This window comes from Lactuca virosa, chromosome 8 (genome assembly GCF_052849685.1).
Source record: "Lactuca virosa cultivar CGN04683 chromosome 8, Lactuca_virosa_CGN04683_v6, whole genome shotgun sequence".
NCBI classification, from domain to species: domain Eukaryota; kingdom Viridiplantae; phylum Streptophyta; class Magnoliopsida; order Asterales; family Asteraceae; genus Lactuca; species Lactuca virosa.
The window spans coordinates 10015212-10041615 of NC_136433.1; the positions used below are offsets into that span (position 1 = coordinate 10015212).

A 26404-nucleotide genomic window follows, 5' to 3' on the forward strand; every position below is an offset into this window, starting at 1 on the left:
AAAAATCGACTTAAGGTCCGGATATCATCAACTACGAGTGCTAGGGGAGGATATTCCAAAGACAGCCTTCCGAACTCGTTATGGGCATTACGAGTTCGTAGTGATGCCGTTCGGGTTAACAAACGCACCCGCAATATTCATGGACTTAATGAATAGGGTGTGTCGTCCTTACTTGGATCAGTTCGTCATCGTCTTCATCGATGATATACTAATATACTCTCGTAGTAAGGAGGAGCATAGTCAACATTTGCGACAAGTCTTAGAAACCCTGCGCACGGAGAAGCTTTATGCGAAGTTCTCGAAATGCGAATTTTGGATTCGAAGAGTCGATTTCTTAGGGCACGTGGTTAGTGAAGAGGGAATACACGTGGACCCCTCCAAAATTAAAGCCATTGAGAGCTGGTCAGCACCAAAGACGCCTACAGAAATTCGTCAATTTTTAGGCCTCGCTGGCTACTATCGCAGGTTCATTCAGAACTTCTCCCGCATTGCGAAGCCTCTTACAACACTGACCCAGAAAGGCGTGGCCTTTGACTGGGAAGAGAAACAGGAGAGAGCATTCCAAACGCTCAAACGGGCCTTGTGTACCACACCAATACTATCCCTCCCCAAAGGGATAGAAGACTTCGTTGTCTATTGCAATGCGTCAAATCAAGGACTCGGGTGTGTTCTGATGCAGCGAGGTAAGGTCATCGCCTATGCCTTGAGACAACTGAAGACACATGAGGTCAACTACACGACCCACTATCTTGAACTAGGAGCAGTTGTGTTTACTCTGAAGATCTGGAGACACTACCTTTACGGTACAAAAAGCACCATCTTTACAGACCACAAAAGCCTACAACATATATTCGACCAGAAGGAGCTCAACATGAGACAACGACGGTGGGTCGAGTTACTCAGTGATTACGAATGCGAAATTCGTTATCATCCGGGTAAAGCCAACGTAGTAGCCGACGCCCTAAGTCGGAAAGAATATTCTGGTCGTGAGTCAAATCATTGACTATGTCTATCCATTCACACTTGTCCACGCAAATTAAGGAAGCTCAGCTCGACGCTTTGAAACCTGAAAATGTGGCGAGTGAATCCCTGAGAGGGATGGATAAGAACTTGGAGGTTAAGGGTGGCGGAACTTATTATCTCATGGACCGGATCTGGACCCCGAAACTTGGTGGTTTCAGAGACTTGGTCATGAACGAGGCGCACAACACTCGTTATTCCGTCCACCCGGGTTCAGATAAGATGTATCTGGATCTCAAAAAGTTTTAGTGGTGGCCTAACATGAAAGCAGAAATTGCTACCTTCGTAGGTAAATGCCTTACTTGCGCAAAGGTCAAGGTCGAATACCAGAAACCCTCAGGACTACTACAACAACCTGAGATACCAGAATGGAAGTGGGAGCGGATCAATATGGATTTCATTACCAAGTTGCCCAAGACAACGGGTGGACTTGATACCATATGGGTCACCGTCGACATATTGACCAAGTCCGCACACTTCCTGCCTATCAAAGAAACAGACAAGATGGAGAAGCTTACAAGAACTTACATTAGGGAGATTGTACGACTGCACGGTGTTCCCTTATCTATTATCTCGGACAGAGATAGTAGATTCACTTCGAGGTTCTGGCAGTCGCTACAAAGTTCCCTAGGAACTAGGCTGGACATGAGTACAACCTACCATCCACAGACTGACGGACAGAGTGAGAGAACTATCCAAACCTTGGAAGATATGTTGCGTTCCTGTGTGATTGACTTTGGGAAAGCATGGGATACTCATCTACCCCTTGTGGAATTTTCCTACAACAACAGTTATCACACGAGCATAAAGGCAGCTCCATTCGAGGCCCTCTATAGCCGGAAGTGCAAATCCCCTCTGTGTTGGGCTGAGGTGGGTGATACCCAGTTAGCTAAGGGACGAGTTCCTGAAAGCACTCTCACAGGTCCGGAGATCATACGGGAAACGACGGAAAAGCTACGCTGATAAACGAAGGAAACCGTTGGAATTCCAGGTGGGCGACTGTGTTTTATTGAAGGTCTCACCCTGGAAGGGCTTGATACGCTTCAGAAAGCGTGGAAAGCTAAATCCAAGGTACATAGGGCCTTTCGAGATTCTCGCAAGAATCGGCCCTGTAGCTTACAAACTTAACTTACCACTCGAACTCAGTAACGTACATTCTACTTTCCACGTCTCGAACTTGAAAAAGTGTCTGTCCGACGAGACTCTTGTAATCCCACTCGACGAGATCGAGATCAACGAGAGCCTCAACTTCGTGGAAGAACCTGTAGAGATCATGGACCGGGAGGTAAAGCAAACGAAACAAAGCTGTATCCCGATAGTGAAGGTTCGCTGGAACGTCAAGCGAGGACTTGAATTCACTTGGGAGAGAGAGGACCAGATGAAACTGAAATATCCTCGCCTTTTTAGTTAGTTATTTGTAACTACTGATTTGCTTAAACTCTAATTTCGGGACGAAATTCCTTCTAACGAGGGGATGATGTGACAACCCAAAATTTTTATCTTGTATAAGAGACTAATTTAATCAAAGTTAGACTCCTTTTACTAGCTTTTAGCACTGTTTAAGGTCTATTTGAGTGTTCTAAACCTAGTACAAATAAGGTAGGAGCCTAGAAATGGGATAACACGATACATATCAAGCGAAATCGGGCCAAACACTCCAACATATGGAGTGTGCGGCCGCACTCTTGAGTGTACGGCCACACACAGGTGTGTGCGGCCGCACACCCAACCGCACACCCATCCCAACCGCACACTCTCTCCTATATATACTATACTTATCATTTTTGAACACTTTTTCCACTTCTTCAAGGCTAGAACTCGTTTTCTCTCAAGTATCATCCAAATCTTCATCTTGATCTTCATAAAAGGTAGAAATCCTTCCTTTTATTTGTTGATATACGACCTTAACTAGCCTTTCCCTTGGCTTTGATCCATGAAAACATCCATTTTTGGCCAAGAACACCAAGAACACCAAGAACACCGTGTGTACGGCCGCACACACCAAGTGTGGCCGCACACACTGGCCGCACACACACAAATAGTGTGTGTTTTGACCATACATTCCCTTGTATAGGCATATACCACTTATATACAATCATATATGGTTGTAGCACTTCAAAATAAGTGTTTACTAGTCCCTAGGGTGGTTTCAATCCAATAATTAGTTGTTATAAGCACTAATTATATTCACGTATGTGACATTATATGTTAAATAGGATCCACATGTGTGCTCAAGTCCTCACTTGACACTTAACATCCTACATCATCCGTTCATCCAAACCACCAACTACAGGTGAGTTCATACCCCTTAATTAACCTTTTAAATGTTTTTAAATGCTTTTATGGGGGGGGGGGATACAAGTTGAACCATTTTAGTTATTATATCAATCGCATGTGATTAATAACTACCAAACAAGTGGATTTCTTCCCTTTCAAACTGTGTTACCAAACTGTTTTACTTCAACTGTTTTACAAACTCCTTTTCATGTCAAATACTTTCACTTAAACTCTTTTATGCTTATATATAGTCAAATGCATGTCTAGATATGTATAGTTATATAAGTAATGTTTAAAGGACTTAGGAAGGCCAACTCGCTTTAATTTCTTTTCCTTGTTTGGATGTGGCTTTGGGGCATTGGTTATCCGTCCGAAGGTTGTTTAAATATTAGTTGTATATCATGTATACATATGTAGTCATAGAAGTTCTTTCATTCAGTTCAATACCTTTGGTTAGCAAAGGTATACACACATGTTCATATACACAAACAACATTACTAGTAAACTATAATAGGTATAGTTTAGGAAGATACTATTACTAGAACAATAAAACATACGATGAGTCAGTTCATTCATGAGTAATACATAGTGATGAGAAACAAACATAATACATAGTGATGAGAAACAAACATAATACATAGTGATGAGAAACAAACATAATACATAGTGACGAGAAACAAACATAATACACAGTGATGAGAAACAAAACATACAAGCTAGACAGAGAAAGAACACACAACACAGCTAGCACATACATATACATATACATATACATATACATTACTTACAGTTATGTGAGCCACTTAACGGGGGCATGGCACTACCTGTCATGACCCGTTTTGTATCCAGAATCTCCTTAAATGGGGAGCGTATGAGTTTGTGTATAGATCTATACTGGATTGACTATCCTACACCTTGCTGCTCGCTACAGTGGGACTTACAAGTCTACGGGTGCCAAATGTCATTTCTTACGGCGTCTTACATCGTCGTTTTACTATTGAGTCGGTAGCAGGATACAGGCCGATCACATGGTACTTTAAATAACAATTGGTTTAAGGTAGTTAGTACAACAGTAGTTACTTAATACAACACTACAATACTATAATATTTTCCCATTACATTCACTTCGTGAACATTCACACGATGCACAGTAATGTAAAAACTATATTTTTGGTTAATGATAGTCGGATTTGGGGAAATACACACTTTTACAAGAGACACACACACACAGATACTAGATGTCTTGGTAGAAGGCTACTTTTAGTAGGAAACATAGGGTTTTCTAGGAGAGTCAAACAAATACAAACTTTACAAACTTATACATTACAAACATCTTACAAATGTTTTCATAACTAACAAGACACCAATATACTTATGATATCACCAGCTTTAAAGCTGATCTACACTTTCAAAATAACTTGTATTCTCAGGTCACCAGTAGACAGGTACCGGTGCCAGGTTTTTGAGAAGACGGAGCTCGTTCAAGACTCCCCTTTCATTTTGATGTATATTACTTTTGGTGTCTATATAACTTGACAGAACACACTTGTATGGAATTATATTATTAATGCAATGGATGATGTTGTTGCTTGTTTACTACTTTGCATTGTTGTGATACTGTACATGACGTCCTCCACCACCGAACGATTCCGCCGTTCCGGTTTTGGGGTGTGACAGATCAGGTAAATGGGTCACACGGGTCCAATAAAGCCAAATCAGCCCAAGAACAAAAACCCAATAACAATTATGATTTATCTCAACCCAATTCCAACAATTGCAAAAAAAATGTAATTGTTGTTGTGACAAAAATCGGAAAAATAGGGAAAAAGACCGATCTAAGGTGATTTGTTTTCGGTGTGACAAAGCGGGTCACTTTGCCTCGGAATGTTCGGAACGACTCCAAAAATTACAAGAAGGTGATTTTTCGGAACGTGACGACGACAACGAGTCCGTATTTAAATATGGATCGGGTTGAAGAGTTCTCTAGAAAGACTTAGAGATTCGGGGGTGATTGTTGGAATCCTAAGTCAAGTAGGACTTGGAGACCAAGTAGGAATGAAGTTTTAAACAAGTAGGTTTAAGAGTCCTAGTCTTATTCTACAAGTCGGTAGAATATAGGGGTATATATACATTGTTAGAATCCAGTTATGATCTTAGAATGTAGGACAAACTAGTTGAGTTTTGAGTTATTTTTTCAATTAATCAAAGAGATATTTTGATTATTTGTGTTTCTATTATCTTAGACTATATACTTATTGAAATATCTTTAAATCGGATAGACATTAAACGGAACCATACCAAAAAAGGGACTCACTCATCGACAACTACCGGAGATGCTGGTAATTAGACCGGCAACCGCCGTTCCCATTCCCGCCGGCTGCTTTACTCGGGGCTGTTGTCTCCTTTCGAAAGCAAGCAACGTTTTCGTTACCTGGTACTACTTGCATACCTACATCTTACGTATGAAGGTTTGCAAGTAGCCTTCGTAACTACTTGCAAACCTTCAACATTTCTCCCATTCAACTGCAATCGTAATAACTACATACATTCAGATTTTGCAAATATAATGTTTCTTTGAGATTACTCTCGCTACAGCTATTACAAATTGTTAGATGTACGCACCTAATTTTAATTTTTAGCTGATAACGTTGAAGATAATGTTCTAAAAATCGTTAAGCTAGGCTGATCTTATTTTGTTAATCGACTGAGTATAGGAATACGATTACGAGAAATAATAATTTGACAAAGGATGGAATTAGAGCTTCCGCTGGGCAGCTGTTAGGTCCTGTTGAACAGGCAAAGCCTCAGCTGTATCATCCGTTAGAGGACATTTCAGATTGTGAAGAATCGGATGAGAATGGGGACGCCATACTTAAACCTGCTGAAACTAGTCGGACTATTATCGAGGTAACTTTCACACTTTTTTTTTTTGTAAACAACAACCCAAATTGACACTTTCATAGATGGAAATTGATCATAAGATGTTATTTTCAGACGAACAGCAAAGGTTTGCTTATGTTCTCAGGTCTGGTCAGTGATGAGGTCTATGAGAATGTGTTCTTGCCTGATTTGCCTTATGTTAAGGGTGAACATGGAAGTAAGTTCTTCCTCACTCCATCTTTCTATTGTGATACCTATTGTCTTTTTTTAATATAATTATTGTCATCTCTTCAGATATATATTTCCAAGTGAAGAATGATGAAGATGTTCTGCAAGCTCTTGCTTCTGGGGATAACCTTGTGGTAAGATTAAGAAACATGATCAGATGATCTGTTGTTCTAGTGAACTTTTGTGAGAATTAAAAAATAATCAATTAACAAACTAAGTCAATGCAGCAAGTCATAATAGGCTTAGACACCACAGAAATGGTGAATGAGATGGAGTCATTAGATCAATCAGACGATGATTCTGATTTTGAGGATGAAGATAGTGATTTTGAAGATGATGAAAGTGACAACTATGGAAAGGTGATAACTGATAACTTCATTGATTTTATTTCTCTTCTTTCATGTTCTTGATCATGCTTATATGTTGCAGGATTGGGTTTCAGTTCTAGATGATGGGGATGAAGATTCTGATAGGTCCCTTGGTGATTGGGCAAAATTGGAAACCATGCGTTTGTCCCATCCAATAGATTTTGCTAAACAGCTGGCGGATGTAAGCATTATTTACTATCAAGTGTTGTTATGAATCCATAAAAATTTTCAACTTTTTTCTTTTCTTTTCTTTAGTTTGTATCAGAGGTTCCTATAAACTACATGGACCAGCCTCCTTCTGGGATTTCTATTCATGGCCTTCTGAGACCTGCATTTGTTGGAGAGAATTCAAAACAAGAATTGCAGAAGGATGAGAGCTTTGGAAATGGGACTTCATATTATAAGTTAGAAATGATCAAAATGCAATTGATTTCAGCACATGGAAATCAGGTATTTTGTGATTTTAACATACTACCCTTGACTTTTTTTTTTTTTTTTTCTTCCCCTCCTATTAAGTCCTCTTTGTGTAAACCTTCCATAAGGTCTCTTTTCTTTTCTAGACAGAATAAAAATGAGACTAAATGACCATTTTACCCTTAAATGATTTGGTAAATTTTATAGGCTTATGTTGAAGTGGAAGATTTTAGCAGGTCTGGACCCGATGCAGTTGCACATTCAGCTGATAAAATAATATCTCGGGTAAAATCTGGTGGAGATAAAATGACACATGCTTTTAAATCGTTATGTTGGAGATGCAAAGGCATTCAAGTGGAGGTTATCTACTAATCCCTTTTATCTTTGTATTATAATTATTATTATTATTTTTTTTGATGTTTTGAAATAAAAAAAAATGCTTTTTACATGATATATATAATTTTTATAATTTTGTTGTTGCTAAATGCTAATTGTGTGGGGAAAATTATAGGAGGTGGCTCTTATTGGTGTTGACAGCCTTGGATTTTACTTACGAGTGTGTTCTGGTAGACAAGTTGAGACATTACGGTTCACATTTAAGAATCGGGTAATTACTAAACCTCATTTGTTACACAGAACAGGTTGTACTGTGTTTGACTGAGACTGATGCCAGTGGGAATTGTGCAAAAGTAGTATTAATGTTTTGGTGGGATTGCAATGCAGGCGTCCTCAGAGTATGGTGTTGAGAGCCAGTTGAATGGATTGCTCTTCCCTTTAACCATGAGCCAGCAGCTGAAGAAAGAAGTTAAACTATGAGTGGTATAGCATAGAGATGTAAAATAACTAACAAAAACAAATATCTTAATAACATTTAATGATTTATGACGTGTTAAGTGATTTGTTTTTTACATAATCAGTATTTTTAAATTACATGGTTAAAGATATGAAGATATAACTAGTTACTATACATTTCATCAACAACAAACCCCAAGAATTTCATTAGAGTGGGACAGATGATGTAGATGAGATGTCGACAATCATGCCTCCACCAGGGGTGAGACAGGAAGACCTCTGACATGAGCAAAATGGAAACCTCTACGTCTGTCTAACGCGTGCAATGTAGAGTGAACAATCTTATGTAAACGCTAAACCTAAAAGTATGACTTGTAAATGAGTAGGAACACAATTAGTAATAGATTTTTCTTTTGTACATAAAAATAGTTAAAAACTCTTCTATTTATATTTAGTTATTTAAATTACAAATAATTTTTTTTCGAAGTTTTCACTCTTATCAATTGAAATTCGTGAATTGCTCATCTATCGATACAATTTAGACAATGTCAAAGTACATACAAATCCATACGGAAGAAAAAGACCCCTATGTGGGTGGTTGTCCAGAACGTTGGCACCCCTGAAACGAATATATTTCGACTTAAAAAAAAAACATTTTTATTTTTTAACAATATTTTTCTGAAGTTTAAAATTTTATGATACACTTTGTAAGTTTCAAATGTATTAAGCAAGACTATAAAGACGAATTTAAACCGAAGCAAGAGTAAAGCCACGGGTCTATAGGACACCTTTTTGAATTTTGATCCATACCAAACACAATTTGACCAAACCTTGGGGTTGAGAACTTGAAATATTTTTATGTACGTTTAATGAAATGTTTAAACTATTATTTATTTATTTAGTCTTGTAAAATATATTTATCTATTAATAAAATGTTATCATTATTACTTATATATTTATATATTTTTGTTTTATAATAAAAAAGTATCGAATAAGAATCACCCAAATACTCTTACTAATACTGTCTCTATTCGGAACTCAAAGGAATCTCTTGTTATAAACTTCTTATTCTTCTTAACTATGGGATATTTTAACAAAAAAATGTTGTAAAAAATATTGAATTCCACCAATGCACTTGTAAACTAAGGCCCAAAATAGAAGTCTTGAAGCCCATTTACTCTAAAAAGGACGGGCTTCTTCTTTTCTTTGCACACCCAACCCAAATTATTCCTATTTATTTATATGTAATTCTAGGGTTTCTGCCTTCTGGTGCTGCGCGGATTGTAAACAGGAAATCGCATCCTCCATCTCTTCTGATCTCTTCCGCCTTTCCGAGCAGCAACCATGGTAATTCTACTTCTTCTTCATAATTCTAACGCCATTAGTAATCATCACTAGAAAACAATTCTTACAAGGATTTCAGATTTTATACTCACTTCTGTTGCTATTTTCAGATTATCCCTGATAAGAATCGTAAGGCGATCTCCAAGTACCTCTTTCAAGGTCTGAAATTCTCCCTTTTTGTACTTGTATTCATGTAATTTGAGCGTTTCATGGTGATTGACTGTTGGTTGGCATCTATATTTGTATGTAGAGGGCGTCTGTTACGCCAAAAAAGATTACAACTTGGCGAAGCACCCGGACATTGATGTCCCAAATCTACAGGTGATTAAACTGATGCAGAGCTTTAAATCAAAGGAATATGTTCGTGAGACATTTGCTTGGATGCATTATTACTGGTACCTCACCAACGATGGGATCGAGTTCCTCAGGACTTACTTGAATCTTCCTTCTGACATTGTTCCCGCCACTCTCAAGAAGTCCGCCAAGCCCCTTGGACGTCCCATGGGTGGCCCTCCCGGCGACCGCCCTCGGTAGCTATTCAAACACTCTCTCCATCTTCAGTTTTTAGGTTTTATCAAGTCTTTGAATTTGTTGTTTAATTTGTGTTTGTGGTTACTTACAGTGGTCCGCCAAGATTTGAAGGAGACAGACCGAGATTTGGTGACAGAGATGGATACCGTGGTGGACCTAGAGGTCCTGCCGGTGAATTTGGTGGCGAGAAGGGTGGAGCACCGGCTGATTACCAGCCTGCTTTTAACAGGGTAATTTTTTTCAAACACTTTGTTTGCATTGATATTAGTTTACTTACTGGTTTTTGAATTATCATACTCAATTTTTGTGGTAGAGATTTCAATTAGGATTACATATGAGGTATAACATATATATTCTCGATTTCACTTAGAATTGTAGTTTCATGAAAGTTTGTTGTCTACACCAAATTCTTATGAAGATAATAGAGGAATTCTTTTCGAATTCATTTCTAAACCGAGCCAAATCCTTAATCATAACTGTATTTTTGGCTTGATGTTTTTCTCAAAAATGTAAATTTTGTTTGACTGTCATCTTTTTCTTTTCACATTTAGTATGTTTGATACTCATGGATAGAAATAATAATGCTCTGTTTTGCATTTTCATTCTATGTGCTGCTGTATCGTTTTTAATAACTAATATATGAAACTACTCAACATTTGTAAAATCGTTACATATTAGTAACTAATAAGTAATACTCTGTAAGTCTAACAAATACAGTCTACTGAAAATTTCAGGGTGCTGGTGGAAGGCCCAGCTTTGGCCGAGGAGGTGGTGGTTTTGGAGGTGGTGCACCACCAAGCCCAAGTTTTTCTTAAACATTCTATTTGTTGCAGTGTTTGCAGACTCTAGTTGAATTCTCTAAATCTTATTTCAGTTTCTGTAATGCTGTTTTTTGTTTCAGCTATCATAGCAAATGGAGGTTATACAATTCTACAATTTTGTTAATTTTTGACTTCCATTTTTCACTTTGATAATCTTCTAAGTTTAAAATGCAATTAAGATTTTAAATGGAATTTCCTTTTTGTACTGGAACCCTTTGGTGTCTGGTGAAAAAAGTTTGCCCCAGACTACAGCGGTTCCATTGCGTTTCTCCATATGTATTCCATGATTTTTTTTGTTTTAGGTTTTATTCAGATTTTAAGATTTTCTTTTTATCTTCGTTATATTTTCAACCAAATCCCTTTTGTAAAGACCTCAACCTGAGGGATCATATTCTCTAGTTGGGTACCAAAGAAGTTGTTCATAGAAAGGTCTTAAAATCCATATCTGAAATAATCTGTATTAAATTGTTAGCAATAAAAAAACTAATAAGGGATAAATTGTTAATCATGTACTTACCTTTAAAGCATATAAAAAGCTGTTTAGGGTGTAGGTAATATTTTAAGGTTATTTCTCTACGGTTCGGTTTGATATGCTTGTCAATTTTTTTAATACACTAATTAGGTGTGGTTAAAGTTGAATCCAAATTATCCTCCTAGATTGATATTTCTAACAAAAAAAATTCCAAATTAAATTTCTACAAAATATTAGTAATGATAATAAATTCCCACATGATATTTGTAACATAAAAATAATCTCAATTTAATTTCTAAAAAATATTAATAATGATAATTAATTACCCTTAGTTATAATCCGTAATCATAAATTAACAACATGATGTTGAATTCATCAAGGTCGGTTACCAAAGCGAATTAGGTAATTTAGCTAATCGCTCATTGAACCCTTCTCAAACAAATAAAGAAGACGTACGCAAACCGCATCTTCGTCCGATAAGTCATTAAATGAATGTTTAAACACATTTCCTATACTTTGTTTTGGAGGTCCGATGACAAGAAAAAAAAATTCTTCCCGAAAGACAGCTCGTTACCCCCAATCTCAAAAACCATTTTCTCTATCTCTAGTTCTAGAACAGTACTTTTCGGAGAAAAATCATATTATAAAAACAAATAAACTAGGCTTGGGTTTATCATAATGCTCTGACATCTTCTATTAACTCTGGAACATTGTTATCTCATTCCGGATGATAAAAATATAAAAAGAAATCTTAAGTTGTAGTAAAAAACTTACCCGTAAAACAATCGGGTCATAATGATCGTCTTCCATATCAAAGTGGCATGTCTTAGATCAGAATCGGAATCGAAAATCAGAATCGCATGTCGGAGATTGGAATCGGAAAGTCGGAGCTAGATCCGGAATGAAGTCGAGATCCGAAATGAATTGAAGACTTCATAATATATTCTGGAATTTGAAATTCTAATACGAGGTCCGGAATACGTACGGATACTTCGAAGTTCGAAATAACCATTCCGGGGGAAACACAATGGGTTGGCACACCAGAATACGAGTCCAAAATTGTTTCCGAAACGGCCCACTCCGAAGAAAATGATTATTTAAAAAAATAATAATAATTTAAATGAGTTATTTAAAAAAAACATACAAAAAAGTGGTTGGTTTACTCAATTTCCCTTTTTTTAACACATGTATATTTTGTTGGAGTGTGTGAGTGAACATTAGATAAAAACATGTTTTTATCCATCTTTACACTCCATCTTCATCTATCGGATCATGCCTTAATGGTTAATGGTTATTTTTTTTGAACGATGGTTTAATAGAAACATAAGATTGAACATTTGACCTCTTTGTCAGAAACACCTTGTTAGCCAAGCGGGGCTAATGTGAACTTGTAAATATTATGCAACGTCATTGTCAGTTCAACGGATATGGTTTTTTTACAACGACGAATTGGTATATATTTGAGATTGAACTCGTGACTTTCATGTTACAAAATACATTGTTAGATACCTTGTTAGCCAAGTGGGCTAGTCCCAACTTGTCGGTTCAAGTATTAATAACATAGACCACTAGCATAACTTTCTATCTGGCAAATTTATAAACAATAAATCAAAACCATGGTAATGTAGAACACTTGTTATAAAATGACAGTTGTGAAATCTCCTCAAAAGTTTTGGTCAAAAGTTTTACCTAAATTTATCAATACAAAAAGCAATAGCATATCACGATGGCTAAATAAATGATGATGATTTTGAAAGTAATTAGTACGCATTGAACCTAAATGATTTTGGGAATTTGATGGTCATTTGTAGTGATGAGCAAAGGAACAGACCCGGCTGGAACCGGCCCGAACCGGATCTGGCTCGCGAACCGAAGTCGGCCGAAATTAAGAACCGAATCGGACCGCCGGTTCTACCGATTCCTACCGGTTATTATCGTGTCTTCAATGTTGGAACCGGTCATCGAGAAATAGCAACATACCGTTCCGGTTTTTGCCGGTTCTACCGGTTTCCGGTTCCAAAAACCCACAAGAATATCCTCCCGGTCCCGGCCCGACCGGTTCCGGTTCCGGTACCGGTTCCCCGACATTTGACTAATATGTCGTATATGTTTCAAAACCACTTGATGCGAATGAAGTCTACACATCAGCGGTGTAAGGAAAATTCAAAAAATTGTTTTACTTGTGTTATTGTGTTAAAATTGAAAAATAACAAGTAACATGAATGGTCCCTATAATTTGAGGTAAATTGCATAATTTGTCCCATTTTTTTAACTCATATGTTTTTGTTGAAAGGTATGAACAAATATTAGCTAAAAACAAGTTTTTATCCATCGTAACACTCCATCTTCGTCTACCGGACCATTCACTAATGGTCAATTTATAAGTAATAGTTCAACATAGACTACTACAACAACTTTCTACTGTCAAATTTATAAGCAATAATTTAATATCATTATAATGTAGACCACTTGTTATAGGAAACACATCGAACTCTTCTCAAAATTATGATCAAAAGTTTCACTTAGGATTTGATGGTTAATTGGTGTGATGATTTTGAAATTAAATAGCACGACTTGAATTTGAACGGTCAAATGCTCGATTTTAGAAATTTAATGGCCATTTGATTATTAAGTCATGAGAAATTAAATTACCTCTACTATTTCTTCCTACAAATATGCCTACCCACTAAAATCATGACACATGTCATCCTTCTCCAATTTCATTTAATTTTAGTTGATATCCCTATTATAGTTGTCAAAATCGCGATCCTGATCGTAGGATCGTACGATCCTACGACCCTATGTATGAAAACGATCCGGATCGTAAAAGGATCGTATTTGGGGTAGGATCGCAGGTAGGATCGTAAGATCGTAGGTAGGATCGTAGGATCGAGATCCGATCCGATCCTACCTTTCCTTGATTTTTTTTTTTTTTTTGCAAACAAATTTTTTTTACCACTTTATGTCTTTAACCTTACCAATCTACCATTTATCATTTTTTATTGTGACTTATGACTAATATTTTGAAGTTTTTATAACTTTTGAACAAAAAATTAAATGTTTGAAATATCCTTCATGATTAAATATTATAAATTAAAATTATATTTTATTTTGTGGGATCTTAGGATCTCGATCCTGATCTTACGATCCCGATCTTGCAAACCCAAAAACGATCCTAGGTAGGATCCCGATCTTGACAACCTTGATCCCTATAATACCCTTAATGAGGTAATTGAAAATTAAAAAAAAAATAAAAAAAAATCACGTAAACAAAAAGAAGTAAAATCACGTAACCAATTTCTTCCATACGACTCCAACCCTATTCTCGTTTGATTCTTCTCATCTGATTCTTCTCGTTCTTCTCTGTTGCACACATCGACATCGACAGTCATAGCCATCATAGAACAACAAGTAAGGCAACAGACAATTTTTTCTTACATTCTCGCTGCCCCGCTGGTATGGTTATCTTCTTTATTGTTAATACAATTTTTGTTTTATTGTTGAAACAGTCTCTGGTTTGATTAGTTGGTTTGTTGTTAATAAAATCTTTGTTTTATTGTTGATATAGTCTTTGATCAGTATGGAGGATGCGGATTTAGGTGAAGGGGATACAATTCTCAATCCTCAAGATCAAAACTTTCCTAAAGTTGGAATGATGTTTGATTCAGAAAACGAACTTGAAGATTACTTTAAAAAATATGCATACCAGATTGGATTTGGTGTACGGAAAGCTAATACAAGAACAAAAAAATGTATTGCCACAACATACTACTCACTTGGATGTTCCAGAGGAGGTGTATATAAGCCTAAGACAAACAAACCATATTTAAAGTCTTCTAAAACAAAATTTCAAGCAAAAATTTGTATAATTGCTTATGGTGATGCAAGATGTACTATCTATCGTGTTTTTCTTGAACATAACCATGCTTTAAGTCCCAAAAAATCTCGTTTTCATCTATCACATAAGAAAATGGATTCATATGCCAAGAGAAGACTTGAGTTGAATGATTATGTTGGAATTCCATTAAACAAAAGTTTTCATTTGTTGTTGAACGATTCAAAACAAGTTTACTAGGTGCCAATATCCAACATCAAACAGTGTAATGAAATTTCAAAAACTTGTTTTATTTATAAAATTAAAAAATAATTACACGAGTGATCCTTATGGTTTGAAGCAAATTGCATAACTAATCCGTAATTCTTTTAACATATGTATATTTTTATTGCAATATGTGAATGAACACTAGATAAAAACAAGTTTTTATTTGTAGTAACACTCCATCTTTATCTACCAGACCATGCCCTAGTGGTCCATTTATGAGTAATAGTTTAAGCATTAATAACATAAACTACTATCATAATTTTCTAGCAGTCAAAATTTATAAAAAATAATCCAAGACCATCATAATGCAAAACACTTGTTATAAAAAAACACTTGTGAAAGCTTTAATTTGAAAATTTCTCAATATAAAAAGCTATACCATATACCAATGACTAAACGATGACGATTTTGAGATTAATTAGCACGTCTTTAACTTAAATGGTCAAATGTTGATTTTAGGAATTCGACGGTCATTTGATTAATATGTCAGATACGATTCAAAACAAGTTTAACAGAATGAAATCTCCACATTAGTGGTGTAATAAAAATTCAAAATTTTGTTTTATTTTTTTTGTTAGTGTTAAAATTAAAAAATAAATGAATGAATGGTCATTATGGTTTGAAGTAAATTGCATAATTAGCCCCTAATTGTTTTTTTAACTTGGGTATATTTTTGTTGCAAGGTGTGAATAAACAGTAGATAAAAACAAACTTTTATCAGTCAAAACACTTCATCTTCATCTACCAAGCCATGCCCTTATGATGCATTTATGAGTAATAGATCAAGTCATCAAGCATTAATAATATAACTACTACCATAACTTTCTACATGTCAAATTCAAAAACAATAATTCAAAACCATTATAATACAATTGTTATAGGAAAAACATTTGTGTACTATTTGCAACAATTTTTGCCAAAAGTTTCACTTAAAAAAACTCAATATAAAAAGTTATAGCATATCTCAATGGCTAAATGATGACGATTTTGAGATTAATTAAATCGTCTTGAACTTAAAAATTTTTAGGAATTCGATGGTCATTTGACTAATACGTCATATATGATTCAAAACATGTTTATCCGAATGGAATCTCTATGTCAGCGGTGTAATGAAAATTCAAAAATTGTTTTACTCGTTTGTTATTGTGTAAAATTTAAAAAATAACTAGTTAAATGAATGGTCCTTATGATTTAAGTAAGGTGAATTGCATAATTTATACCTAATTTTTTTTTAATTCAGATATGTTTTTGTTGCAAGGTATCAATGAATATTAGATAAAACAAGTTTTTATCCATCGCAACATTCCATCCATTCAGTCGTACCATTCCCTAATAGTCAATTTATGAGTAATAGTTCAATCATTTATAGCATAGACTACTACCATAACTTTCTACCTGTGAAATTTATAAATCATAATTTAAAATCACCATAATATAGAACACTTGTTATAAAAAGACACGTGTGCATTTTTTTTCATTTGTTACGGTAAAAATTTTCACTTTAATGGTTAAATGGTGTGATGAGTTTGAAATTTATTAACACGACTTTAATTTAAATAGTCAAAGGTGGATGATTTTAGGAATTTGATAGCAATATTATTATTAAGTCAGATAAAATTCAAAACAAGTTTACTAGGTTGTAATTAGAGCTAACAAAAATAGACCCAACCTGCCAACCCAACCCGAACCCAACCCAAAATTAACGGGCTGAGTTGAGATTTTCAACCCATTTAACTTAAATGTGTCAACCCGTCTAACCCATTTAATTAAATAGGTTGGGTTGGGTAAAAATTATCAACCCGTTATCAACCCATTTAACTTTAATATATATATATATATATATATATATATATATATATATATATATAATTTAATAATTATTTCTAATTTTATCATTTATTAATCAAAGTATTAATTTGTAAATTATAATGTTGCATTATTATTATCTATGTTTTATAAAATTCAATCCTAATTTCCATCATTTTTTTAGCGCTGATAATACTGGTCACTCTCCAAAATCACTGTAAAACTAAACATTTTTAATATTATTTGAACAATTTATTTGTATTTATGAATTAGGATTGTGCTTTTGTCATAATTATGAATTTTTATTTACGTTTTATAATTTAAGTGGTATAATATTTAATATAAAGTTTATTTTAATTGATTTTAAATGGGTTAACCCAAGTTTAACCCGTTTATTTAATAGGTTGGGTCAGAAACTATATAAACAAGTCAACCCGCTGAAAACCCATTTATCTAAAAAGTTAGGTTAAGTTGGAAATATCAACCCATTTAAATAAATAGATTGGGTTGGGTTAAAGATTTCAACCCAATTATTAAATGGGTTAAACCCGAACCCAACCTAGGTCGACCATTGTCACCTCTAGTTGCAATCTCCAACACCAGCGGTGTATTAAAAATTCAAAAAATTATCCTTGTGGTTTGAAGTAAATTGCATAATTGGACCTTAATTTCTTTAACACGGGTATATTTTTGTTGCAAATGTGTAAATGAACATTAGATAAAAACAAGTTTTTATCTATCACAACACTCCATCTTTATCTATCAGATAATGCTTTAATGATCCATTTTATTATAAGGTGTGAACAAACACTAGATAAAAACAAGTTTTTTATCCGTCATAACACTCCATCTTCATCTACCGGACCATGTCCAGTTATTAATAATAGTTCATTTATTAATAACATAGACTACTACCATAACTTTCTATCTGACAAATTTCTAAACAATAATTCAAGACCATCATAATACATAACACTTCTTATAAAAAAGACACTTGTGCATTCTTCTTTAAAGTTTTGGTCAAAAGTTTTACTTAAAAATTGTCATATTGCATATATACCCCAATGGCTAAATGGGGGCGATTTTGAGATTAATTAGCACGTTTTAAACTTAAATGGTCAAATGTTGATGATATAAGGAATTCGATGGTCATTTGACTAATACGTCGGATTTGATTCAAAACAAGTTTACCTAAATTCAAAAATTGCTTGATTTGTCTGTTAGTGTTAAAATTAAAAAATAATTACACGAATGTCCCTTACGGTTTGAAGTAATTGCACAATTAGCCCCTAAATGTTTTTTAACACAAGTATATTTTGTTGCAAGGTGTGAATGAACACTTGATATAAAGTAGACACTTGTGCAATTTTCTTAATAGTTTCGCTCAAACGTTTCGCTTAAAAATTCTCAATATAAAAAGCTATATTACGAGGGTGTTGAGATTTTTGGATTTTTGGTTTTTTTTAAAAAACTAAAAGTTTAAAAAGGCGTTTGACAATTTCAAAATTTCTTTTAAAAGGACCGATTGCTAACAAGAAAAATGAATTGTTTTAAAAGCCTAGAATTTGTGATTTGTAACTTTTGACTTTTTGGTATTTGCCTTTGAGTTATCCAAACATATTTTAAAATTTTCTTTTTGAAAAAGTTAAAGTGAAAAAGTTCTTTTATAAAAAAAAAACTTTTTAGGTTAAAAAAGAATCACAAACATTTCCTATATGATTGTGCTATAAGTACCATCTTAACCAAATTTACCCCTCTAAACTAAATCTAATCAATTTTTTAACATTTAATTTGACATTATTTTGTTTTTGTTTTTTTTTCTTATTTTGACATTTGATTTGACATGACATTTAATTTGACATTATTTTGTTTTGTAATGCGCTTGGTCCCTACTGTTTGTTTTTGTTACATTCTTGGTCCCTATCTTACATACAAAAGACAAATATTTAAATAGAAAAAAATGGTGGGTAGGTAAGGTAAGGCGAGGGAGGTGGGGTTGGGGGTGTTTTTTTTAAATAAATTAAAAAATCAAGAAGAAAATAGTCTTTTTAGGTGTGAAAATTACCCTAAACCATAGGGACCATTCGTGTAATTTAGGGGGTGTTTGGGATTTACTTTTTAAGCTTAAAAGTTCTTTTTATAAAAATTCTTTTGAGGAAACAAAAGCCAAAAGTGGATAGGTAAGGTATTTTTTGACTTTTTAGTGTGATTTAGCTTTAAGTTCAAAAGTTACAAAAAGTCATATTTTCTTGACTTTTGAAAACTCACTCTTTCCTTCTTTACAAAAAGTTATTTTGAAAATAACTTTTGAATTTTCCAAACATCTTTATAACTTTTTAGAAAAATTAAAAGACAAAAGTCATTTAAAAAGTATTCCCAAAGGTAGAAAAATTAAAAGACAAAAGTCATTTAAAAAGTATTCGTCTTAAATTAAAAAAAATTTAACAATGTGAATGGTCCAAATTTGCATAATTTGTACCTTTTTTTTTTTTTTAATTTGGATATGCTTTTTACAATGTATGAATACACGACAATGCTTACAAACAATTTTAAGATCATCCACGACCATGCACTTCCAACATTTCAAATTTTCCCATTTAAAAATTCCACTTAAAATTTATCCATATAAAAAAACCACAAATACCAAGATAGTCATTGGTTTTTAAATTCCAATCAACTTTTAAAATGATAATGATGGGTTCTAGAAACCTTCACATTCTTGCTCTATAGAACACAAAATTAATATATTATGGTGATGGTTGAAAGCACACTACACGGCTTAGCAACCGGTTAAAAACTCATTTGAACATGTGAATTTTATTATGATCAAGAAATCCCAAGCAAAAACCAAAACAGTCACCAATAGTAAGTAGTGTTATCAACTCCAAACGGACATCTTCACTTTACCATTTTCATTCTACAATATGCAGATACTAATCATTAACCAAAAACCCCAATCCAACCACCTCAAAACAAAAAACAAAAAACAAAAGAAAAATAATTTCCAACTGATCACACAACCTAATCCACCTCCTCCATCTTGCTCTCCTCGCCGCCTTCCTCCTCCAAAGCCGGAACTTCATCACCGTCGTAACCTCCTTCCTCTTCATCAATACTCAAACCCAGCTTCAACATCCGATGGATCCTCCCTCCGAATGTATTCGGATCCTCCAAACTAAACCCTGACGTCAGCAAAGCAGTCTCAAAAATCAACATCACCAAATCCTTCACCGAATTGTCATTCTTATCAGCCTCCGCCCTCTTCCTCAGCTCCTCCATTATCGCATTATCAGGGTTTATCTCCATCGTCTTCTTGCTAGACATGTACGACCCCATGCTACTGTCTCTCAACGCCTGCGCCTTCATTATCCTCTCCATGTTTGCACTCCATCCATATTCTCCGGTCACCAAACAGCACGGCGAGTCAACAATCCTGTCGGAAACCACCACTTTCTCCACCTTGTCTCCCAGAATCTCTTTAATCGTCTTGCATAAATTCTCAAACGACTTCTTTTTCTCCTCCCTCTTCTGTTTCTCCTCCTCCGTCTCGTCTTCAAGCTTTAGACCCTCTTTAGTTGCAGACACCAGCTTCTTCCCGTCATATTCCTTCAACTGTCCGACGGCGTACTCGTCAATGGCGTCCACCATGAACAGGACCTCGTAACCTTTTTTCTTTAGTTTCTCTAAGAAAGGAGAGTTTTCAACGGCTTTTTTACTCTCGCCTGTGATGTAAAAGATGTCTTTCTGTCCTTCCTTCATACGGGTGACGTAGTCTTTCAGACCGGTGACGTCATCGCCGCTTTTAGTGGAATGGTACCGGAGCAGGTCGGCTAGCTTTGATCTGTTCTGGCTGTCTTCATGGATGCCAAGCTTTAGATTCTTTGAGAACGCTTCGTAAAATTTGTTGTAGTCGTCTTTGTTCTCAGCGATCTCGTTGAACATCTCGATGCATTTTTTGACAAGATTCTTTCTGATCACTTTCAGAATCTTGTTTTGTTGAAGCATTTCACGGGAGATGTTTAGTGGAAGGTCATCGGAGTCGACAACGCCCTTCACGAATCCGAGATATTCAGGGATCAACTCCTCGCAGTTGTCCATGATGAACACCCTTCTCACGTACAGCTTGATGTTGTTCATCTTTTTGCGAGTGTCAAATAGATCAAACGGAGCTCTCTTTGGAACAAAGAGGATCGCCTTGAATTCAAGCTGTCCTTCAACTGAGAAGTGCTTAACTGCTAGATGATCTTCCCAGTCGTTTGTTAAGCTCTTGTAGAAAGAAGCGTACTCGTCTTTGGTGATCTCCTCTGGCTTTCTGAGCCAGATTGGTTTCTGTTTGTTGATGAGCTCCCATTCGTGTGAAACCTCCTTGATCTTCTTCTTCTTTCCCTTCTCCTTCTCCTTGTCTTCATCAACCTCTTCCACATCGCCTTCTTCTTCCTTTTTAGGTTCATCATCTTCATCGTCACTTATCTCTTTTTCAGTTGTTTTCTCCGTCCACAAATAGATTGGATAACTGATGAATTCGGAGTGTTTCTTCACAAGATCCTTTATTCTCCTCTCCTCTAAGTAATCCATCTGCAAAAGTTGCATAACAGATCTCAGTAACTCTTCAATCTAATAGCATCTATGATGTATTTAAAAATTAACTCAAATAAACAGATAATCATTGATCTGACGATCCGATTCACTATAAAGCAGAACAATGCAGAACGAGAGATTGGCGATGTAATTGCAATGGTAACAATCATATTACAACAAATAAAAAAAAATAGCAGAATAAATAGTCTATTGAAGAGCAGATCAGAGTCTGATGAGGTGTGATTACCTGGTCTTCCTTGAGGAAGAGAGTGATCTTAGTCCCCCTACCCAGTTGTTCACCATTGACATCCCTAGTGACTGTGAATGAGCCACCAGCTTGGGATTCCCAAATGTATTGCTCGTCGTCATTGTGCTTAGTGGTGACAATCACCTTCTCAGCAACAAGATAGGCCGAATAGAAACCGACACCAAACTGTCCAATCATGCTCACATCAGCACCGGCCTGTAGCGCCTCCATGAACTCCTTTGTGCCAGATCTCGCAATCGTCCCCAAATTGTTCACCAAATCTACATTATTACGACATTGACAATGAATAAATTATTCACAAACACATTGAAAGACATGCATGAAGCTATCAATAAAGAAATGCAAAACTAAGAAAACTATATACCTGCTTTGGTCATTCCAATTCCGCTATCAATGATGGACAGGGTTTTGTTAACCTTATCTGGAACGAGCCGGATGAAAAGCTCCGGTTGCGCATCAAGCTTGCTCTTGTCCGTCAAGCTCTCGAATCGGATCTTATCCAACGCATCGGAAGAGTTGCTAATCAGTTCTCGTAGGAAGATTTCCTTGTTGCTGTAGAACGTATTGATAATCAGACTAAGCAATTGGTTGATTTCAGCCTGAAATGCAAACGTCTCTGCATCTGCCATTTGCACATCCGCCATTGCCACCGATTAACTAGGATTCAAGAAAAAGCAGGAAAGGTTACTTGAGAATTTAAAAGAAAAATGCTTAGCGAAACACGGAATGAAATCAATCTGATGACGGGGAAGGAGGAGGTGAGTGGTTTTTATACCGGCGGAGGGCAGGTCGTGGTTGTTACTGGTGGGTTCTAGGCGCTTCTATGAAGCGTGAAAAATGGAGGGAGACTCATTCTGGATGCTTCTATGAGTCTCTTGAATTCCTAAGTGAGTTTTCATTTTGACCCTCTAACTTAAGAAATATCTACTTTAATCTTTGATTGGGAGGTTTTTTTTTTTTTTCTTATTTTTAAGTTTCGTTTTTTCCCCTATTTTGTAATGCACAAAATGTCTCTAATTATAAACTTCGTTCATATTTCAATCCTATGTGTATTGGTTAGAACCTCGCAATTAGGTTGATTAAGTTCTGTTTTTCGCGTAACAATTAACTTATTTTTCGATTTTTTTTTTTATGTTTTACAAACCAAAAAAAATATTTATAAACTAACTTATAAGCAAGTTTTTTAAAATTCTATATAGATTGTGTTTGGCATGTCACAACTAGTTGATAAGCTAACTTATTTTTTGAGTTTTTTTTTAATTTGTCATGTTTGGCAGGCTAATAGTAATCTATAAACTAGTTTTTCTAAAAACTACTTGTAAAAATTAGTCAGTGTTTGGCGGTCAAACCACCATGAACCGCTATGGATTAATGATTAATTGTGTGTAATTTTATATTTATAATGTATATTAAAGATATTATTTTTATAATTACTTTCATAACCATCTATCATTAAAGATCGAATCGAAAATCACCAAAATTTAATTCTATTTGTGATGTTAAAAATATTTTTTTTTGCATTAAGTATATTTGAGACTTATGGATAAGAAATATGAATAGATTACGTTATCTTGATTCTGTGGATATAAAAATAACGTCAAAAACGGAGATCATATGAGTAAGTTATGCATCTTTTAGGTTATAAAAATCAATATTTATAAGATTTTCCTGAAATGAATTATGCATTGCTTCGTTTGAATTAGCCAGTAGCCTCGTGAATTATTTTTGAGCATGTTTTTGAACTTCGACTATGGTATATTATTTTATTTTGTTTTTATGACCTTTTTAATATCGACCAAAACCAGATTTGTAAAATCTGTCAAATCTGAAGCAATTAATCGTGAAACTATAAACACAATTTCAGGGAGTTCTGCATGCTAGAATTGAACTCCGTCTGCATTTTTGGAATCACCGCGATCAGGACAACCAACAAGCACTTTCAGAAAAATTTCACGAGACGATATGATGGCACGAGAATCGAGAATTACATCATAAAAAAGATACATAAAATTTGATTTATTTTCTTTTTATCCAAAATGTCTAACCAAAAAGTCAATGGGGACTTTTTGGATTGTTCAGGTACTTCAATTAGAGGAATGCCACACCCCACCTAATCTTCTTCTCCACTTTATTACTTTATTCTCTCTCTAGTTCTTACACTACCAACAAAGAGGAAGGAAATCTGGTGAGCAAGTCGGTGGTTGCACCCATCCTCCATCCCCTATCCAGTTAAGTAGCAACCCCAAACACCCCCTCGATCTACTTCTTCTCCTTTTTCTTTGTTCCGACAATGGCCAAGCACGAAGAACGAGCCACGAAGGGCTCATGTAACATCCTGTTTTCCGTCACTTCTTATTTCAGGACCGTGGTCCGTAAGTCGATTGTGTAAAGACTTTGGGCCTTAGGGAGGTAATGTTTAGACCTTTTGAAATATGAAAATGATGGTTATGAGATCTAAACCTTTGAATTGTGTTTTGGGTCGAAGGGTAGAACATGAAAATTTAGAGTTTGGGTTCTTGCATGAAATATGGATTTTTGATCAAAAGGTTTTTTGTCCAATATATTTAGAGAATATTGTAGAGCTCTTCAATACATTTCCGTGGATATAAAGATCGTTGAAATCGGAGTTGAAACGAAGAAGTTATGAACGTTTGAAGTTAGGAAGGTTTGGGGCTTAGTCTAGTACGATGGGCGTAAATTAAGTACATTGGGCGTACTAAGTACGTTGTTACACTCTAAATTTTCAAACAAATTTTTCATTTTTAAAATCACATAAAACCCAATATCACATTTCTCAAAAACCACAAGTGTATAAGTTGTCAAAACACAAGTCAACAATTGTTTGATAATATCCTAGAATCCTCAAAAACATAAACTCCAACTGGTGTGTACAATCAAGTCGGCGCCTTCCCATGTTCCTGAGAAGTACCTGAAACACATATCACACAACACTGTAAGCACGAAGCTTAGTGAGTTCCCCAAAATACCATGCACAAATAATTAGCCTCTCATGGCTAAATCTCAATAAGAACCCTCCGGTCATGTGTCTCAGTGAGGACCTTCCGGTCTCACAGCTCGGGTCGGACCCTCTAGTCCGATATCTCAGCGAAGACCCTCCGATCTCACAACTCGGTTTGGACCCTCCGATCCTAACTAAATAAAGCACATAAATAATATACAACATAAATCACAAAGACAAAATGCATGATATCACGTAACTCAGTATAAGCACATAAGACCCTCCGGTCAATAACTCAATAAGACCCTCCGGTCAATAACTCATATAAGACCCTCCGGTCACACAGAATTACCACTCAGGTAAGTATTGTGAGAAGACTCACCTCGCAAGCAAAGCAAGTATGTCTCGTACTCAACGATCGGTCTCGACTCCGCCTACATATGTCATAATCATCTCTAATTAACACTCATAACAACAACTCTAAAGATGTTAAGCTAACCCCTTCACTAACTATTGGAAAGGGTGAAAAGACCATTTTACCCATCCTTGGCCTCCATGTCCATAACTTGACCAAACCCTAAAAGTCAACGCCCGAGTCAACAGTCCATGTTGACCCAACTCGTCGAGTACACCTATGCGACTCGTCGAGTTCCTCCTGTTCTCAGAACATCGGGAAAACTCCAACTCAACTCCTCGATTTGTCTGATCAACTCGTCGAGTTTGCACACGTCAAAACTATAAGGGAAAACCCTAACCGACTCGTCGAGTTGGCACATGCACTCGGCGATTCCCTCTAGTCCAATTCTCATTCAGACGATTCCAAGTAGAACTAAAGTCCCAAACTCTAGATCTAGCCTCCTAAGGCTGAAATACCACGTAAAGCTGCAAGCTTTACGTCCATGCATGGCACCTAGGGATCGAAAAGCCAAAATAAAGCTCTATAGAAGGTTTAATGTTTGGATCTTGGTCAATAGCTTGATAAAGCTTGGATCTTTATGCTCAAGGGACCTCATACAGTCGAGATCTGAAGTTTCAACTTCATATCATGCTCAAATGACTCAAAGGCTCAAAAAGGAATATGAAAATGGCCACAAACTTCCTAAAGGAGAGATCTAACTAAACAATGATCAAGGTGATAGCTTTTTACCTCCAATTAGCAGCTGGTACTGAAGGAACACTGGATCCAAGGCCTTCTCCTCGTTCCAAACCTTTTTCTCTGTTATCTCCTTCCAAGAATGCACCAAATCTCACACTTTTAGCCTCTCTCTCTCTCTATCTCTCTCTCTCTCTCTCTCTTACACACACACAGATGTTACCAACTCGTTTAGGGTTTCTCTCAGGGTGTTAAAGTAATAAGGCAGACGGAAATGAAGGCTTAAGGTCCTTTAAATAGGGTACAAACCCTGAAAATTAGGGTTTTCACACTCAGCACCTACTCGTCGAGCGGGTCCTCAAACTCGTTGAGTAGACTCTAGAAATCACGCGGCTATCTCCATCTCTACTCGGCGAGTTGGGGCCTCCAACCCGTCAAGTCGCCCTGACAA

General features: G+C 35.8%; 3 protein-coding genes across 3 annotated transcripts; 2 read left to right on the top strand and 1 right to left on the bottom strand.

The window, feature by feature from the left end:
• Nucleotides 1-5567: 5567 nt before the first annotated feature.
• Nucleotides 5568-8100, top strand: LOC145128709 (uncharacterized protein At3g49140-like). Its single transcript, XM_079063515.1, has 10 exons — nt 5568-5731; nt 6012-6204; nt 6292-6394; nt 6472-6539; nt 6633-6764; nt 6835-6954; nt 7029-7223; nt 7395-7547; nt 7699-7794; nt 7911-8100. Exons 1-10 carry the CDS (start codon nt 5631-5633, stop codon nt 8001-8003), a joined length of 1254 nt encoding a protein of 417 aa, XP_078919641.1. The 5' UTR covers nt 5568-5630; the 3' UTR covers nt 8004-8100.
• A 1111-nt stretch (nt 8101-9211) lies between these two features.
• On the top strand, nt 9212-10799 carry LOC145133450 (small ribosomal subunit protein eS10z-like). Its single transcript, XM_079068393.1, has 5 exons — nt 9212-9326; nt 9434-9482; nt 9574-9853; nt 9946-10084; nt 10589-10799. The coding sequence occupies exons 1-5, from the start codon at nt 9324-9326 to the stop codon at nt 10667-10669; spliced, it is 552 nt and encodes a 183-aa protein (XP_078924519.1). The 5' UTR covers nt 9212-9323; the 3' UTR covers nt 10670-10799.
• Nucleotides 10800-19853: 9054 nt separating this feature from the next.
• LOC145129902 (heat shock protein 83) lies at nt 19854-22754 on the bottom strand. The gene is made up of 4 exons (XM_079064737.1): nt 22677-22754; nt 22266-22558; nt 21881-22161; nt 19854-21630 (listed from the first exon to the last, which is right to left on the bottom strand). The coding sequence occupies exons 2-4, from the start codon at nt 22543-22545 to the stop codon at nt 20077-20079; spliced, it is 2115 nt and encodes a 704-aa protein (XP_078920863.1). The 5' UTR covers nt 22546-22558; nt 22677-22754; the 3' UTR covers nt 19854-20076.
• Nucleotides 22755-26404: the final 3650 nt, after the last annotated feature.

What these genes read in the sequence shown, in the direction of transcription:
- LOC145129902 (XM_079064737.1), bottom strand. Translation starts at nt 22,545, where the DNA reads ATGGCGGATGTGCAAATGGCAGATGCAGAGACGTTTGCATTTCAGGCT. An exon ending in AATTGGAATGACCAAAGCAG is followed by an intron (nt 22,162 to 22,265) that starts GTATATAGTTTT and finishes GTAATAATGTAG; the next exon opens with ATTTGGTGAACAATTTGGGG. An exon ending in TCTTCCTCAAGGAAGACCAG is followed by an intron (nt 21,631 to 21,880) that starts GTAATCACACCT and finishes CAACTTTTGCAG; the next exon opens with ATGGATTACTTAGAGGAGAG.
- LOC145133450 (XM_079068393.1), top strand. An exon ending in CTCCAAGTACCTCTTTCAAG is followed by an intron (nt 9,483 to 9,573) that starts GTCTGAAATTCT and finishes ATTTGTATGTAG; the next exon opens with AGGGCGTCTGTTACGCCAAA. An exon ending in CCTCCCGGCGACCGCCCTCG is followed by an intron (nt 9,854 to 9,945) that starts GTAGCTATTCAA and finishes GGTTACTTACAG; the next exon opens with TGGTCCGCCAAGATTTGAAG.
- LOC145128709 (XM_079063515.1), top strand. Translation starts at nt 5,631, where the DNA reads ATGCTGGTAATTAGACCGGCAACCGCCGTTCCCATTCCCGCCGGCTGC. An exon ending in CTAGTCGGACTATTATCGAG is followed by an intron (nt 6,205 to 6,291) that starts GTAACTTTCACA and finishes TGTTATTTTCAG; the next exon opens with ACGAACAGCAAAGGTTTGCT. An exon ending in TGTTAAGGGTGAACATGGAA is followed by an intron (nt 6,395 to 6,471) that starts GTAAGTTCTTCC and finishes TCATCTCTTCAG; the next exon opens with ATATATATTTCCAAGTGAAG.